This window comes from Myotis myotis, unplaced genomic scaffold (assembly GCF_014108235.1).
Source record: "Myotis myotis isolate mMyoMyo1 unplaced genomic scaffold, mMyoMyo1.p scaffold_m19_p_7, whole genome shotgun sequence".
Taxonomy (NCBI): Eukaryota; Metazoa; Chordata; class Mammalia; order Chiroptera; family Vespertilionidae; genus Myotis; species Myotis myotis.
In genome coordinates, this window is record NW_023416379.1 from 13957081 (window position 1) to 13974409 (window position 17329).

Here is a 17329-nt window from a genome sequence, read left to right on the forward strand (position 1 = left end):
GTCAGAAACATCAATGAGAGAGAAACATCAATTCAGCTGCCTCCTGCACACTCCCTACTGGGGATGTGCCCGTAACCAAGGTACATGCCCTTGACTGGAATCGAACCTGGGACCTTTCAGTCCGCAGTCCGACACTCTATCCACTGAGCCAAACCAGTTAGGGCTAAAGATTAAATTTTGAAAACAGATATTCAAAGTTTTATATATGTGCACTTAAATTTTCATTAATTTGTATACATTGTATAATAAAAATAGTTTATTACAATTCTGTACAATATATGAGGTCCCTTCACAAATTAAAAATAAATTTGTCCTACAGACTTATAAATAATTGAAAACAAAACTGAGAGGCAAGAGAGGACTGTATTTATTTCTATTCTAAAGAGTATTCTTAAAATAAAGATAGGTGCAAAAATAATTCAGTGTTAGCAATACAATAGCTAACATGTGAATAGCTACTGTTGGCATTTATTCACCAAATTGCTCATTGTTTATGTCACTGTTCATAAGATATTTATCAAACGAAAATCAAAGCTTTCTGGCTCCAGTTGAAGTAACTTTTCCAAATTGTAATTGTTATTATCTAGATCTTACTTCACTTTCCAGTCAAAATCACCAATGGATATTACAAAATTAAGTTACAGTTTCTTCTCCACTAACATTTCTAATTACCATGTAAGAAATTTTTAAAAAGAAATAAAGCTGTAACTTTCTTAGGACTAATAACAATACTCAGGAACAGAATGGAAGGGAATGAACCCATAAACATGTATTACAGGTCCTGTGGAACAGCTTTTCAAAATTAAGTTTGAAGTACACTACTAGTAAGCTTGGTGTTTTGGGTCACCTAGGACTCTCTTACTTATATCATCCAGAGATAAAGTGAGCAATATGTCAAATTAACTTGCTCAATTTTCTTTCCTCAACTTTTTCAATGCCCTTTAGGAAAACCATTACTGAGAAGCTACTGTTGGCATTTACAACATAAGACCTGATTTTGGAAGGCTGATATTGCAATAGCTTAAATACCACAAAATTGAAAACTGTACAGTATCAGATGTTTCAACATCCTAAAAGGAAAATGAGTTTTTGGGGGAGCCATTTTGGGTTGAAAAGGGGGGCGGGGGAGGAGCTTCAGAATAGTTTTAATGGTTGACTTAAAAACTTGTTGAAATTGCTGACTGAAAAATTAACAATTTAATATTTTTATGTATTATCTTTCATATATTAAATGTGGCAGTTATAAGAAAATAGACCCTAACATATTATATTAATCTCATTGAAGCAGAGACTTCTATTTAAATAAAACATATTGTTGGTAATTTAAAATAATTTAGAAATCTATTCTTCTTAATGTTTTCAATTCAGTACAAATCAAATCTATCACCAAGGAAAATGCATAACTAATGAGAGTGAAATGCTTATCAGTATGAAATAACTAATCTATCTTTTAAATGAACCATGTAGAGACTACATTTCACATGGAGAATTATAAATTGATATAGGTATCAAAAGCAATTCCTAGAAAAACAATTATTTCTGGGGATGACATTTTTCCTACAACTTGCCATGATAAATATCATTTGTTCCTCCACATGTCAAATAAGCAGCTGTGGTTTTGTCTATTTTCCTTAAATGCGCAGAAAAAATTCAAAAAAAAAAATAAAGAAAACAATTGTCTTTTCCTTGACTCTATGGACTCTTTCTGGCTAGGAAAGAAATCATTTACAATATTGCCGTTTCTTTCCAAACTCGTTAAAAAGATATTTTAAACATCTGGTGAAACAGGAGATCTAGGTAGGAAATAACTATGAAACATGAAGGGCCTTAGGTTAGCTAGATCTGACTCTATAACAACCATACAAAAAAAGCAATCCTATAAAAATGAATTAATTTCATATCAAAAATTGAGCAAATGCCTACTTGAATACATTATTACATTAATAAACTCAGTATTGATTTATAATATGTATATTCCACAAAGCATATGTTGTTATGAATGCAGATAGGCAACAATAGTGTCCCTTCATTTCCTTTTAAAATAAACAAAACATAAAATTAAGTTGTGTGCTTCATGATCTCTATGTGCTTTGCACTCTAATGTTCCGCATGTCTCTCAGCAACACTGGTCGGTAGTTTTGTTCCAAAATTTCCATGTATTCAAAGTAATCACTCACTCGAAACCCATGCAGTGCTTCTTCCTGTCAAAAAATGTAAAAGAGCAGTTCATTAGTTCAGATAGACACACAATTCTAAGTTTATAAACTTTAAATAGTTGATGTGTCACTTTTTTCAGCTACAAACAAGGAATTTCATGTTGTTAGTAAAAGTGTACTGTTTTCTATTTAGTAGGTTGTGTATGCATATGATAGCAAGAAATCATGTACCTATAAAACAAGGTTGTCTGTTTTCAAACCAAAAAATGCTCTACAGCTAACAAAAAATAAAACAAACTCTTAGATAATGAAACCTCCCTAAGAGATAATGAAATCTTCTTAAGAAGACATACAAATGGCCAAGAGATACAAGGGAAGATGCTTGACTTCACTATTAGGGAAATGCTAATCAAAACTACAATGAGATAACACCTCACAACTGCTAGAATGGCTATTATCAACAAGTCAAGTAATAGCCATTCAAGCGGTTGTGGAGAAAAGAACTCTCATTCACTGCTGATGGGAATGTAAACTGGTACAGCCACTATGGAAAACAGTAAGGAGCCTCCTCAAAAACTTAAGAATAGAGCTACTATATGACCCAACCATCTATCAGAAAAACTTGAAAACATTTATCCACAAAGATATACGCACCCCTATGTTCATTGCGAAACTATTCAAAGTGGCCAAGACACGGAATTTACACTGAGATCACTTAACCAATGTGTCCTTCGACGGATGAATGGATAAAGAAGATGTGGTGCATACATACTATGGAATACTATTCAGCCATAAGAAAAGATGAAATACTGCCATTTGTGACAACATGGATGGACCTTCAGAATTTTATGCTAAGCCAAATAAGTCAGTCAGAAAAAAATCTAAGAACCACATATCACTGATAAGTGAAATATAAAACTGAAACTCCTGGACACAGTATGGAGGTTACCAGAGGGAAGGGAGGAGGTGTAGAAAAGAGTAAAGGGAGCCAAATACATGGTGATGGAAAATGATTTGACTTTGAGTGGTGGGCATACAATGCAATATACAGATCATGTATAATAGAAATATATACTTGAAACCTATATAATCTTATTAACCAATGTCACCCAATAAAAAGGAAAAAAGTATAAAGGAAAAAGTAAGGTAAGTCACTTTGAGTGGGTTAAATAGAAATAAAGAGTTGATTTTTTTAATCACCAGGAAGTGACATAAAAGTTTACCACAAAAGGCGTAGAATTGACTCTACACTGAGATCATTTAACAAAGAGTTTGCAATAATGTCAAATTTCACATAAGAAGCAACAAATTACATAATAACAGTCACATAAGAGAAGGGGTTTTGTGAACACAGCTCTGCTCTTTACCTTTGGTAGACACGACCCTTTGTATGCTGTGTCTGACCTATAGTATGAAAAATAACCTTATCAGATCAAAGGAATAGAAACACAAACAACCTACAAGTTATGTTTCTTCTGGTGGGTCACTCCTAGGATGCTTGGTAAAATTAAAAATGCCTGGTTATGGCCCTAGCTGGTTGGTTCATGGGCTAGCGCTAGAACATCGGTCTGGGGACTGAAGGGTCCCGGGTTCCATTCTAGCCAAGGCCGCATGACAGAGTTATGGGCTCTATCTCCAGTGGGGGGCATGAGGGAGGCAGCCGATCAATGATTCTCTCTCATCATTGATGTTTCTCTCTCTTCCTCTCCATTCCTCTCTGAAATCAATAAAAACATATTTCAAAAACAATACCTGGATATCATATTTCATATTTCAAAAACTTTTGAATCCTGATTTTGGCATTCTGGATTCAAGCCCCAAAGTTGACACTTTTACATTGTCTAAAAGTTCCAAGCTACTTGAGAATTTGTACTGATATCTGACAACTGAGGCCTCTGTCATGAAAATTCTGTTTTAAAAGGTCTGGGAGTGTCTTGATATCTGAGCTTAGATAAGCACCCTAGTGACTCTTAGGGTCAGGGAAGTTTAAATAGTGTGGTTTTGGATAGAATATGAGGTTCTTAAACATTTAGAATAGAGTATGTGGCTCTTAAAGATTTTTGATTCAGCTGAAAGGTAGATGTAATGACTAGCGAGATGATTCATTTTTGGCTGGGTACATGAAGAAACAGATCTTGATCAGATGCAGTATAAATGAATGTTCCGGAGGTAGAGCTGAAGGTTATATTAATGCCAAGTATTACTATATGTTATGTTATACTAAGACCTCTTGGAGCTAAAGGGGGAAAATAGGAACAGAAGTATATAGTCTAGATTTTAACTCAGTAGAAAACCCAGTTTCTTTTGCTGTATTTGCTACACATCTCTTTCTTAAACGAGAACAAGAGAGGGATGGGAACAGCATGGAACAGGAATGTAGAAACTCAAATAAGTTATTTTTAAGAACCTGTAATGTGCCCTAACCAGTTTGGCTCAGTGGATAGAGCATCAGCCTGCAGACTGAAAGGTCCCAGGTTCGATTCTGGTCAAGGGCATGTACCTTGGTTGTGGGCACATCCCCAGTAGGTGTGCAGGAAGTAGCTGATCGATGTTTCTCTCTCATCGATGTTTCTAACTCTCTATCCCTCTCCCTTCCTCTCTGTAAAAAATCAATATAATATATTTTTTTAAAAAAACCTGTAATGTGCCAGATGTTTAAAAGTACTTTAACAGAGATCACCTCATTTCATTCCTCAAAAACCTTATGTAATAGGTATTATTTCACATTCAATTATACAGGTGAAGAAACGGAAGCATAGAAAAGTAAAGCAACATGCCCCAGGGTACAGTTAGCAACAGAGCCAGAATTTTAATTCAGGTGACTTCAGGTGATATAAGGATGGTGCAGAAAACATCTATAAACCAGTTTACATGATACTGAACATGTTTTACATATCCCCTCAGATAGTGAATTATTTGTAATATTATGTATACTTTTGTCTCTGAAAGCTTAGCACTCCATTGGTTTTTCTCAGTCTGATCTCCATTTCTTAGCCTGCCAACATGTCCTGGAGCTACAGCTGCAATAGCAACACACAAACAAAATCCCGCTTGACAACTAACTGATTGGGATGAAACTAATCTGATTTTTTCATAATTTTAAATTGATTTGCCAGAATATGCAACATTTACTTGAACCATTTTAATTAAGAATTTTGAGCCTTCACAGTCTAATATTCACTGGAAGGCAATCTTTTCTTGGCCTGGCATTTCAGTGACGTTTGTCCCCAAGTTGAATTCACAAACTAAAATCAAGATCACCGCCAGCCTCTTGGCATGCTGAGAGGAACGCAATAAGGCCAGTCTGTATGTGTGCCTTCTGTGTGTGCATGTGTGTGAGAGAGAGACAGAGAGAGAGGGGCACTGCATTAACAACAACAACACAAACTTTAGATATTCAAACTGGCTGAGATATTTGAGAACATTTATTTTGTTGGATGATATTTTTGTCTGGACTCCAGAATTTCTAAACCATCATCTGTCACAGATAAAAATGTTCAGGACCCCATGTCCAAGGACTACGTTCTTTTTTTTCTTTAATATATCTTTTATTAATTTCAGAGAGGAAGGGAGAGGGAGAGAGAGAAACATCTATATTATATAATGACTAGAGGCCCAATGCACGAAACTCGTGCAAGGGGCTTGGCCCTCGCAGCCCTGGCCAGCCCTCGCAGCCCCGGCTTCATCTGGAAGGTCGTCCAGAAGGACATCTGGAAGGCTGTTTGGCTGCTCAGTCTAATTAGCATATTAGCTCTTTATTATATAGGATTCCATTTCCTTTTAAAAATTAGTTTATTATAAAAGAAGTATTGGGAGGATAGGTGAGGGGTGGAGGAGGTCAATGGGGGGGGGAGAGACATCTGTAATACTTTCAACAATAAAGATTAATATAAAAAATTTCACAAAAAAAGTATGAGCCCATTCTTTTTTTATTTTTTATTTTTTAATATATTTTATTGATTTTTTACAGAGAGGAAGGGAGAGGGATAGAGAGTTAGAAACATTGATGAGAGAGAAACATCAAATCAGCTGCCTCCTGCACATCTCCTACTGGGTATGTGCCCGCAACCCAGGTACATGCCCTTGACTGGAATCGAACCTGGGACCCTCGAGTCCGCAGGCCGACACTCTATCCACTGAGCCAAATTGGTTAGGGCTGAGCCCATTTTTTAAAAATAAAAAACCCATGTAAATACATACAAATATAGTATATATAAAAAGTAAAAGTCTCCTATTCTACTTCAGCATCTTTCCTCTCAGAAGCAATTATTACTAAATATGCAGAGTCAGAAAATAACATGTAATTTAAAAGAATATTAGCCTGGCTATGACAAATACTAATGGAGAATTGTTAAGGTTTTTTTTTTTTCTCCCTTAGTACTAGGCTGAGATTTTAGATCAGAAAGTATAAAGCATAATTTCCAAGATTTAATCCTTATGACTATAGTGAAAGGAGGAATTTTTGAATAATATAGCTATTCCTGACTTAAGGGATCTTCCAAGACATATATATAAAAAAATCACTTCATTAATCAAAATTTCATTATTGGTTAATATGTCAGTAAGTGAAAAATGGTGTACATAAGTTTATGTACTTTGCAAACGAGAAGGCAGGACTTAATAGAGTAGTGAAAGGGGTAGTAAATGCATATTTAAATAAACTACACTGGAATTTATCTCATAAGAAAAGTAACTGCCCACCAAAGAGATCAGTGAAGCTGAGACCTACCTGCTGAAAAAAAAAAAAAGTCAAGTCAATATCTGACAGGCATTTCTTCTAATCCCTTAGATGACTGCAAACAGCAGGAGTAAGAAATAAGGTTTGTTCCAGGACAAGTACTAACAATTAATCCTTTGCCAGCATGTCCTTAATTTGGATTTAAACCAATTCAATTAAAATTTCAGTAATTTAAATATGATTTAGTAAAGATAATTTTCTCCTCTCATTTAAAAATTCTTTAGTTTTAAATTGATAGCACTATATGCAGAGAACAACAGAGTTTTGGGACACGTTATAATGAGGTCAACATTTGCAAACTCTATTAAATTTTCCCGGCAATAGTCAAGAAAGAGATAAAACTGCAATAGTCACCACCATTAATCAGATTTAGAGATGATAAAATATAAAGACACATTTGTGGCAGGAAGGAAGGTAAGTGACAATCATTTGAAGAATTTAGTAATGTTTGATTTTCAATGTGAATAAAACTAAGTTCATTCATCTTTCCCTTTATATTTTATATTTTTGTTTATTCTATCAACAAGTATTTATTGAGCACCCACTATGTATTAGGTACTGTTCCAGGCATTGAAAATACATTAGTAAACAATATAGACGAAATCAAAGTTCTTGTGGAGCTTACTCATTTTACTGGGGAAGACTGACAAAAATATATATAAAATAATTTCAGCTAGTTACAAACACTGGAAGAAAAATTAAAGTAGGCTAAGAGGATAGAAAATTAGGGAATACACAAATATGAGTTTGGGAAATTTTCACACTCTGAAGCCCCTATAACTGACTATGTAGCTGATGAAAACACTCCTCACTGAAAAGAAATTCACATTTGGTCCTCAACATAACTCCCTTTTGTTTAACCACCCCTGTACTCCAATTACCTCTTGCAGGTCCTTTTTTTCATTTTCTACCTTAGTTTTCTTCCTATATGTACAACCATTGTCTTGCTATCCTTTCTCATTAAGAATGTTTCTTAGATCATAATTCTAGTGATATATGATCATTTGAGACCTTTTTTAATTCAGTACTTATTAAATAAAATACTTGATAGTTTGGCAATCAAATGATCAATGACATTTATTTACAGAAAATCATCACTAAATGGAAAAGAGCTCAGACAAATATGCAATGGTAAAGAATAAAAATAAAATTAATTTACATAGACATTAGTCACTGACCTAGAGAAAAACTAGCAAATGATAAATATTGGTTTTGGTGTATGTATGTCAATGTGTGCCTGTGGGATGATAAAAGTAATAGATGAAGGGAAACATACTTTAAATTCAAGGGAAGATTTTAACTTAAAACAAATAGAGTTGGACTACCATCAAAAATTGCCCACATTTATATATCATGTATTTCCTAAAGCCCAGAGCTTCAAAAGTGAATGAGAAAGTAAGCAACTAGGTCTTGTTTTAAAATATTAACTTATACGTGGAAATGACTTTTTTAAAACTGTTATAAAACCTTTTATAAAAAATAGCTGGAAGTTTAGAAAATATAGAATATGAAGGTATAAGAAAATACATCAAATGTTTTTTAAAAAGTATTAAAGCTCTGTATTAACAAAGAAACTTGAACTTTAATTGACTAAGAAAGATACAGAAATATAAAACCAACACGCCTTTTGGCATAGCACACTAGTTAAAAGCAAAATTTTGGATCCAGACAGCTTAACTTCACATCCCAGGTCCATCACCACCTGTACAATTTGGGGCAATTTACTTAATTCGGTTCCTCAGTTTCCTCATCTCTAAAAAGGGGATGATAAGAGTACCTACCTCAAAAGGTTGTTTTTAGGGTTATATGTGAGTCTAGAAAAGTATATGACATTAAGCACCCCATAAAAATTAGCTAGTATTAATTCTTAACTATTTTCCCTTTAGATAGAAAGACACTTACTTTTAGGAAGACCTGCAGATCTTGAGTCTGAGTGTGCTGCAGAATGTCTTGTTGCAGATGTTTGAAGATAGCTATACAGATATACACTTGATAGTCAGGACCAAGGAAAATACAAGTAGCAATATAATGGCAGATTTCTATCCAATCTAAATAATTCCAAAAACACTGAGTTATCCATTGCAGACAAATCTGGAAAAAAAATCAGTTCTTTAGAAAGTTTATATGACCATATTTGACTTTCAAAAAGCAATAACCAATAACTCACATAAAACCAATGAAGAGCTTAGCATTTAATCAAAATAGAAAGACATTCTGCACATAAGCCTACAAGTATGCTTCGCCTATTAGCTTAATGCATGAGAAAACTTCCATGGCCTTGGGACTCGGGACTTGGGGGCAACTGATGGTGTTCACACTGTACAAAGGCCCATTGCTAAACGCCCTCTTTACTCATCTGTCCTCCTCATATCCGTAACACCAGTCTGCTCTCTACAGATAACAAATGCCAAGAGACTATTTTAATTCAGAGGTGGAATTTTTTCCTACCCTACCTATAATCACAGATGTATAATTATGCAGATAACAGACTGCCAAATGTTACATTAATGCAAATGGACTCTCGCTGAATCAGAAAACAATTTAAACCAAACAGAATTATATAACATAAAAACTGAAAGCTAATGAAGGGGATAACTAAAAAATGAGTCTTCCTAAAAAAATCATTTCTCTTACTTTTCGAATAACATTTGTTCTGATATAAAAGAGATACATGTCTGTTGTGGAAAACAGAAAAGTTTAAGAAAAAATAATCACACAGAGATCAACATTGCTAACATTTTGGTACATTAATGTTATGGATGGAATTGTGTATTCCCTTAAAAAGTAAGTCAAAGTCCTAACCCCAGTGCCTATGAATGTGACATTATTTGGAAACTGGGTCTTAAAGAAGTAATCAAGATAAAATGAGGTCACAGGGTAAACCCTATTCCAATGTGACTGGCATCCATATAAAAAAGGGAAATTTGGACAGAGACATGCACAGAGGGAAGATGCTGGAAAGCCACACATAGAAAATGTCACACTAGATGACAAATGGTTGATGTATCTAGAAGCCAAGAAACATCTAGGGCTACCAGGAGCTAGGCAGGAAGCACCTAACAGTTCTCCCCCTGGTATGTGCAGAGGGAACATCGCCTTGCCAACACTTGGACTTTGACTTCCAGTCTCCAAATCTCTGAGACAGTACATTTCTGCTGTTCTAAGCAGCCCAGTCTATAATACATTGATACTGCAGCCTTGGGAAATTAAGACAATTAATTACTTTACAATATTTTAGTTTTCATAATGATCAACAAATTACCACTGAGGAAAGATTTCCTTTATTGAACCTATCTTCTCCTATAGTTTTATGTCTTAGGGAGAAGGGAGGAAGAAATGGGAACAGATAGGGTGGCTTATCTCAATTTATTGTAGATATGAAAGATACAGAGAGACAAATTTTCTTTTGCTCTATCACTTTGTCCCCTTAAAAATAGTTTCTAAAATGTGTTTTATACCTCTGATTCAAATGTTGGTACACTGATACTGTTTTTAACTGCCCTTACATGTTATAACAGTTTGCTAGGGCTGCCATGATAAAGTACCGGAGTCTGGGTGACTTACACAACATAAAGTTATCTCCTTACAATTCTGGAGAAGTCCAGAATCAAGGTGTTGGCAGGGTTGGTTTCTTCAGGCCAATCTCTTTGGTTTATAGATGGCAGCTTCTTTTCATACTCATACAGTCTTCCCTCTGTACACGTCTGTGTCCAAATCTGCTATTCCTTTAAGGACACCACTCATCTGGATAAGGGTGTACCCTAATGACCTCATTATAATGTAATTACCACTTTTAAAGACCTTATCTCTAAATAGTCACATGCTAAGGTACTGGGGTTAAAACTTCAACATATGAATTTAGGGGGATACAATTCAGCCCATACCAGATGGTGTCATTGAATTTTTGTTTTCCATATATTACTACTCATGTCAGCCATTAAACTTTAAATTTCAGCCATTATGGGCATATCTTTTCATCTCATCTTCTGGTCATCTTTTCTATTTTGTTATTGATAATGACAACTATATATGATCAAATATTTCCTTCTGTTTTTTATTGTAATTCTGTTCTCAGGTATAAAATTTTCCTTTACAAATATTAAGTTCCCTTCTATTAGGCTCCAAAATCTTTTCATTGAGCTTATGAGTCAACTCAGTATTGAATTAGAATATGTCTATAAATATCTAATATTTGTCAATAGGCAGATTATAGTTAATTTTCTTTGGTCCCAACTTCACTGTCCACTTGACATTGATAGGATTCTTCTCCCCGACCTCGGCCAGGAGGGTAAGTTGGCATGCAGAGCTCATTACCAACTTTCATTGTCCACCAGATACCCACATAATGTGGCTCTACTGGACTGGGAAGAAAAATACCTCCTGCTCCCACCTGACTACCTAGGTTAAAGCATTCAATGATTCTTTGATTAGAAGAGATACTAACAATTCATTTGAAGCACTGTTGCCAGGGTTCTCTCTGTGTTCTTTGCTATAGTTACTAATGCCAATCAACTTATGTCTAGGCTTTGTTAATAAAAATGAGAGTCTCTGGATGAAGGAAGGAGAAACAACTGAAGAGTGGAAATTAATACAATAATCCCTGTAGCCAGAGAAAACAGGTCTCATTCAGTTTTAAGTTTCAGGGATAGCTTAGCAAGGAGACAACAATAAAAGAGGTCACAAGTTTTGTCCATCTTCTTTCTAGTTGGCCTTACTCTTGTACAGGTTGAATGGTGTGAAAATGCTAATCACTAACTCCGTCTAACCTTTAAACCTACCAACTTTATATGTTCCAACAAATAGATCTGAAGTTAAAATATATGTACAGAGGTATGTATCCATCTTCCTTTACCCAAATTGGTTAAAAGAAAGTCACCCCAGAATCTATAATTAATTCTTTATTGTATAGTTTCTAATGCCATTGCAATTTTCTGGCATTTACATACATTCAAGCATTGTTTTATAGTAAACCAATGTTCTTTACACCTAATTACACTTTGAAACATTTAAATAGCTTTTTAGGTTCATAAGGAAGAAAAATCACTTCACAATATGTATAGAAACGCACCCTATATGGACAGAAATGCACCATTTGGGGCAGACATTCAAGGATAAGAACCTGACAAGTAAAGATGGGGCATAGGGAGCGAGAAGGTATCGTTTCAAGTAGCAGCATTCGCACATGAGAAGAGGCAAAGCCTGGAACACATTTTTAAGTATGACTCTGAGCAAGGGGCATTCCCAATCTTGACATTCTGCTTTTCATTTGTATAATTTTACATTTTTAAAAAGCACTGTCACAAAATATGAATTATAAAATAGTTTTCTATAATTCTTCTTCCATGGTGGTGGCAGTGCCAGAGATCCCGCAAAAGAGAAAAATGGAGAGGTTTTCTAGAGTGTACCCTGAGGATTCCGTGTTAGCCCACTGCTGACACAGCACAGTACAATCGTCAGTGATATGCCAAGTGATGTTCCAAAGGAATTACAAGAGATAAGTCATTAAAGACATGTTCTACTCCAGCCAGGAAAGTTAAAAAAATTCAATGAGGACAGTTTTTTAACACAAGAAAACTGGTCAGAAGTTAATTGGAACATTTTATTTTCTGTTCATTTAAAAGGAAAGAATATATATTTTAATTTTTATTTCCTTTCCAACCTCAGTTAATTTTAAAAGAAACTCATCAATAAATATATAATTCTAACTATATTTATTTTTTTTATTCTAGTTGAGATTTTTACTCTACAGAGCTGTTTTTTTATTTAGCAACCTACCCACAAATCTCTCATTAATAAAGCAATCCCAACCCATTAGTTGTCTATAAATTAACAACTTCAAAAAGCACTGTTTCTAGTTAGATCAAAATGAATAAGCTTTTAAATACAAAATTAATACCCAAAAAATTACTTAACCACATACACCCACTTAGTTACTTAAAAGTAGTTTCATGTTCTATATTAACAATAAAATGTCAGATACTTCAATAAAACAATGACATATACTTTAAACATAAAATTATTGAAGTGGCTCACAAAGGGAACCATTAAAAAGGCATTTTTAAATTAGATAAGTTAAACATAATATTACTGCTGAGAAATAATGCTGTAGTTTGTATTAGATAAATCTGCTTGTTACATGTAAGCAATCAAATTGATAAGCAGATGCCAAAATGATAGATACCAAATTGATACAGTGGGCCCTGAGGTATTGTAAATTTTCCCCACAGCCTTTGGTAGTTTATTTTTAAATTATAGGATATATGTTAGGAACCAGTAAATAATTGGAGGTATTAGACAATATGCATTGTATTAATCCAGATAAGCATGGCAAAAATAAATTCTCAAGAACCTGTTACTCCCTGACTGGGATTTTTAGAAGAATTGAAAGAATGGATTATTGAGGTTAAAGTAAATATTTAAGTAACTACTTTCAACCAGAATTAAACACTTTGTGATTCAAAATTCTCAGAAATGTTTTAGGTACAGACACAGTTAAGAGCTAGAATTGGCTGAGGAAGAGTATCTCTTTCCACTACATGCAATTTCCTTGCTATATTTAGACTTCTCATTAATTTCAGGAAATTGAAAACTAAGCAGGACTAGTAACCGGATAAAAGTAAATGTAAAAAAAAAATGACAGAAGGGCTCTTCAAAATAAGTATAAAAGAATATGTCATTTTAAGAAAAGTACTATCTAATTAAGAGGAATGTGTTTCCAGTAGGACAAATACAAGGGAATGGAGGATGGTTTACTATTAAGAAATCTATCCAATATGTCACATAAACAGGCCAAATAAGCTCCAAGATCAAGATATTCTTAACCATAAAACATCTGCGGCTACTGTCATGTGACTACATGTACAATTCCAGGCCCTAGAAAAGTCATTAAAACCTCTCTGATCCTAACAGCAGACACACAGCTCTAGGCTTTCTTGTTAGATAAGACACAATATCTCACATAAGAGATACTCAGTGCTGATACCAATTATTGCCCTTAGTTACTTAATCCATAAATTAACCTTCTGATGAAGATACTGTTTCCATTAAAAAGCCTGCATGTCATAGACTTTCAGAATGTCTATACCTTTGAATAGCTGAACTTGAACTCGAGTTCTGTGAATGGCTGGTACCTCCTATATAGTAAACCTATCTGTTATAATAGGTCCAAGGAGAAGAAGCCAGTTTAAGAATTTAAATGCAAAGGCATAAATATTTACAAAAATAGTTTTATTAATTTAAGTGTATTTCCTATATCTGATGAGAATGTAATTTTCTTTAAAGACACTGAAATCTGGGAATTGAAGAAATGCATTACCTGTGATGGTGCAAAACCAGACATGTGAAAAGCTGAAAACACAAGTGGCACCTCTGTCTTCAGCAGCATTTCAATATAGTGAGTGCTGCAAAAATAAATGGGATGGATGCCAGATTCTATAATGTCAACAGGTAGGTACCTCTGCATAAAAGAGAGAAATTGAGAATTAATGAGTATGCAGCTAATTTAAAATAATCAAACTTCTAAATCTTTTCCTCTGAATTGCTACTTTAAAATTAATGTAGTGGCATAACAAATTATGCAAATATTATAGTTACATAAATTTAAAAGTCAGAATGTTAAACTCTGTAGAAAGCATAAATTTCAATGAAGACAGTATGATATACTTTCTGAGACACAAGAATGAAGTTGACACTTTGGAATTTTGGCAACTTCAATCCTTTGTGGAATTTTGAGGGTGAGTGTTGTATGAAAGAATAAATGGGTGAGTTCAGGAGTAATAAATGCTTTACTTTTTTAATACCTAGGATGTTTCAATATACTCACTCTTCTTGGCTTTGGCCAATGATTCCATAATGCTAATAAGTTTTTGTTTGTCAGCTCTTAGAGGTATTTGCCTAATCCCCTTTTTCTAAGTTAATACCAACTTGTGTTACTAATAACTGAAATTGGGTACTCCATAAGAAATTCATCTCTAAAACTGGGACAAAAAATACATAATGCATTTACATCAAAGTTGTCAGAGCAAGTATTTTATAAATATATTTTATACACATATTTATAATTACAAGTATATTTATATTTATTTATATGTCCATATACCATATATGTGTAGATATATAAACACAAATATTTACAAACTTGTATTTTACAGCAATATCTTCATAAAGTTGTTTATTTTTTAAATTTAGCTATTAGATACAATTTATTATCATGAATGTTCATAATGTTTTAATGAGTTAGTATAAATCCAACATTTAACCACAATAGCTTCTTTTAAAAACAAAGATAGCCTTGAAGATATAAGTTTATGTCAAGAAAAATTCTTAGACCAGCAATTATACCCTATAGACTTATAATAAAAATTGATACTCAAATTAGATCTGAAGAATACATAATTTAGAAAGTTTCAGAAAAGCATTTTATGTTCTTGCCTTTACCAGGCAACTCTTACTTTTAAACCTTTTTAATAAAGCAATGTTAATACTATTAAATTAAAACAAACCAAGCTCACATAAAAAAATTACATAAGTCAAATAATTTATTAGTGGTTTTCTAGTTTTATCATTCATCATCATAAATGATTTACCATTTCACATGCAGAAATATATATTTGTAGGAAAAGATATTTTGTATGAAAATATATTTTATGATAGGCTCTCAGGAAGATACCTCACAGTATACACACACACACACACACACACACAGAACATTAATCTCTATACTGATGACAAGACATACATAGCATATTAAATGGACTTCTTGTATATTAATGTCTAAGACCAAAAAGTAACCTTTCTATTGAGTAAATAAAAATAATATGAACTGCACAATGTGTTTCACTAATGAGTACTTATAGTCAAATTAATGAATATAACAAACATATATAAAAGCAAAAGTCAACTTAAACATACATAACATTTTAATTTTCAATACAAACTTAGATAATACTTTTCTGAATATATGTATAATAGTAGTATAAGAATTATATATATAAGAAATAATTCTTATACATTATCTATGTTGTATTGAAAAACAACATATTTAGAGTTGGTCTGTTAAGAGATGGTGGCAATAGATTAATTACATTCTCAAAGAAAATAAGCCATTATTATGTAATGGATTCCCAAAGATAAGGCAAGAGTTCTTCTACTTTTATACATTATACTTATTGGAAGAAATTATGCCGTACTTTTGGGTAACCAAAACAAGCTTCTAGCACCAAACCTTGCATAGAGTAGCTTCACAACAAATTACTGCCTGAATGACAAGAAAATATTCTAATAATTGCGCACAATCACAATAACTTAACTTATACTAATTTTATTAATTGTTTTATTAATTTCCATTTTATAACTCTAATTTATAGTAAATGGTGTTCATAAACCCAGATCAATGACAGCTCTGAGCCACATGGATACAACAAAGAGTATTCTGAATCATCAAATTATAAATTATGTTTGTTATACATTTAGTGTTTTGATATATTTTGCTTAGTCACAATACTCTAGAAGGATGGTAACTTTTATTAAAGGTAACTCAAAATAAAATCTAGAACATCAGGTTAAGCAGAACATATATAGGATAACAATAGCATTTACTATATCATCTAAGCAACATATAAACTGATATACACACTATGCTACAATCATGAAAAAATTATCGGTAAAACTTTTGGTTTGGAATATACTAGAAAGTGGCATAATATGAAACAAGGACTTTATAAAATAGTTAACACTCAGTATTTTATTTTAGTGATTAAATATAGAAGGCATGTGCTTAAAAACAAAAAAGAAACACAATAAGCAGTTTCTTAGTGTTTTTTTTTCTTCCAGGATAGGTAGCTCTGATGAGTCATTTTATTCCTGACACTAAGAAAAATCTAGTTCTGCCTGGGCCGTGACACATGAGAACATGGAATCTTCAAATATAAATACGATTTACAGTTACATGTAAACAGGGAAGGTGCTTTAATGCTGGTTTTCTTTCCTATAAATGATTGGTCACATGACTTACTATTGCTAATGACCTGCAAATGGGTGACAAGTGTGCCATGACTTACAATTTGCTGTAAAATTTAAATCTAAATGTATAGGGGACAAAAGCAATACAACTTTGGAAACTGGAAAGCAGAAACTAGACTGCAGGCCTGAAAAAGCTGAATCCTAAGTTAACAGTAGAGAAAGCTGAGAACCAACCCAATTTACCCTGAAGAATCCTCAAAGCCTCAAAAAGGGATGGCCAGGAATCTCTGGAAGTGGGAATAAAGAGGAAGGGACTAAAATGAGAAGGCCAGGGTGAACCTTTAAGCATCTGACCTCATGTAACCTGAGCAGAAGTCTAAAATGTTATTTTCTGGAGAGGATAAAACAGACTGTCTGGCTGTCTGGCTGAAAGGACACAAGACATCGTTAAGGATAGTGGTACCACACCAAAAGC

At 33.6% G+C, this 17329-nt stretch overlaps 1 protein-coding gene across 2 annotated transcripts in view; it reads right to left on the reverse strand.

Moving 5' to 3' along the window:
* Positions 1-255: 255 nt before the first annotated feature.
* TBC1D32 (TBC1 domain family member 32) overlaps positions 256-17329 on the reverse strand; it is a 118316-nt gene continuing 101242 nt past the window's right edge. Inside the window, exons 31-33 of one of the 2 annotated variants that reach the window (XM_036317911.1) lie at positions 14210-14350; positions 8797-8985; positions 256-2201 (exon numbers count right to left, since the gene is read on the reverse strand). In XM_036317911.1, the coding sequence (XP_036173804.1) occupies positions 2082-2201; positions 8797-8985; positions 14210-14350 (450 nt within the window). In that variant the 3' untranslated portion in view covers positions 256-2081. Of the gene's footprint in view, positions 2202-8796; positions 8986-14209; positions 14351-17329 lie in introns of those variants that run through there. The other variant, XM_036317912.1, reaches the window with a different exon arrangement.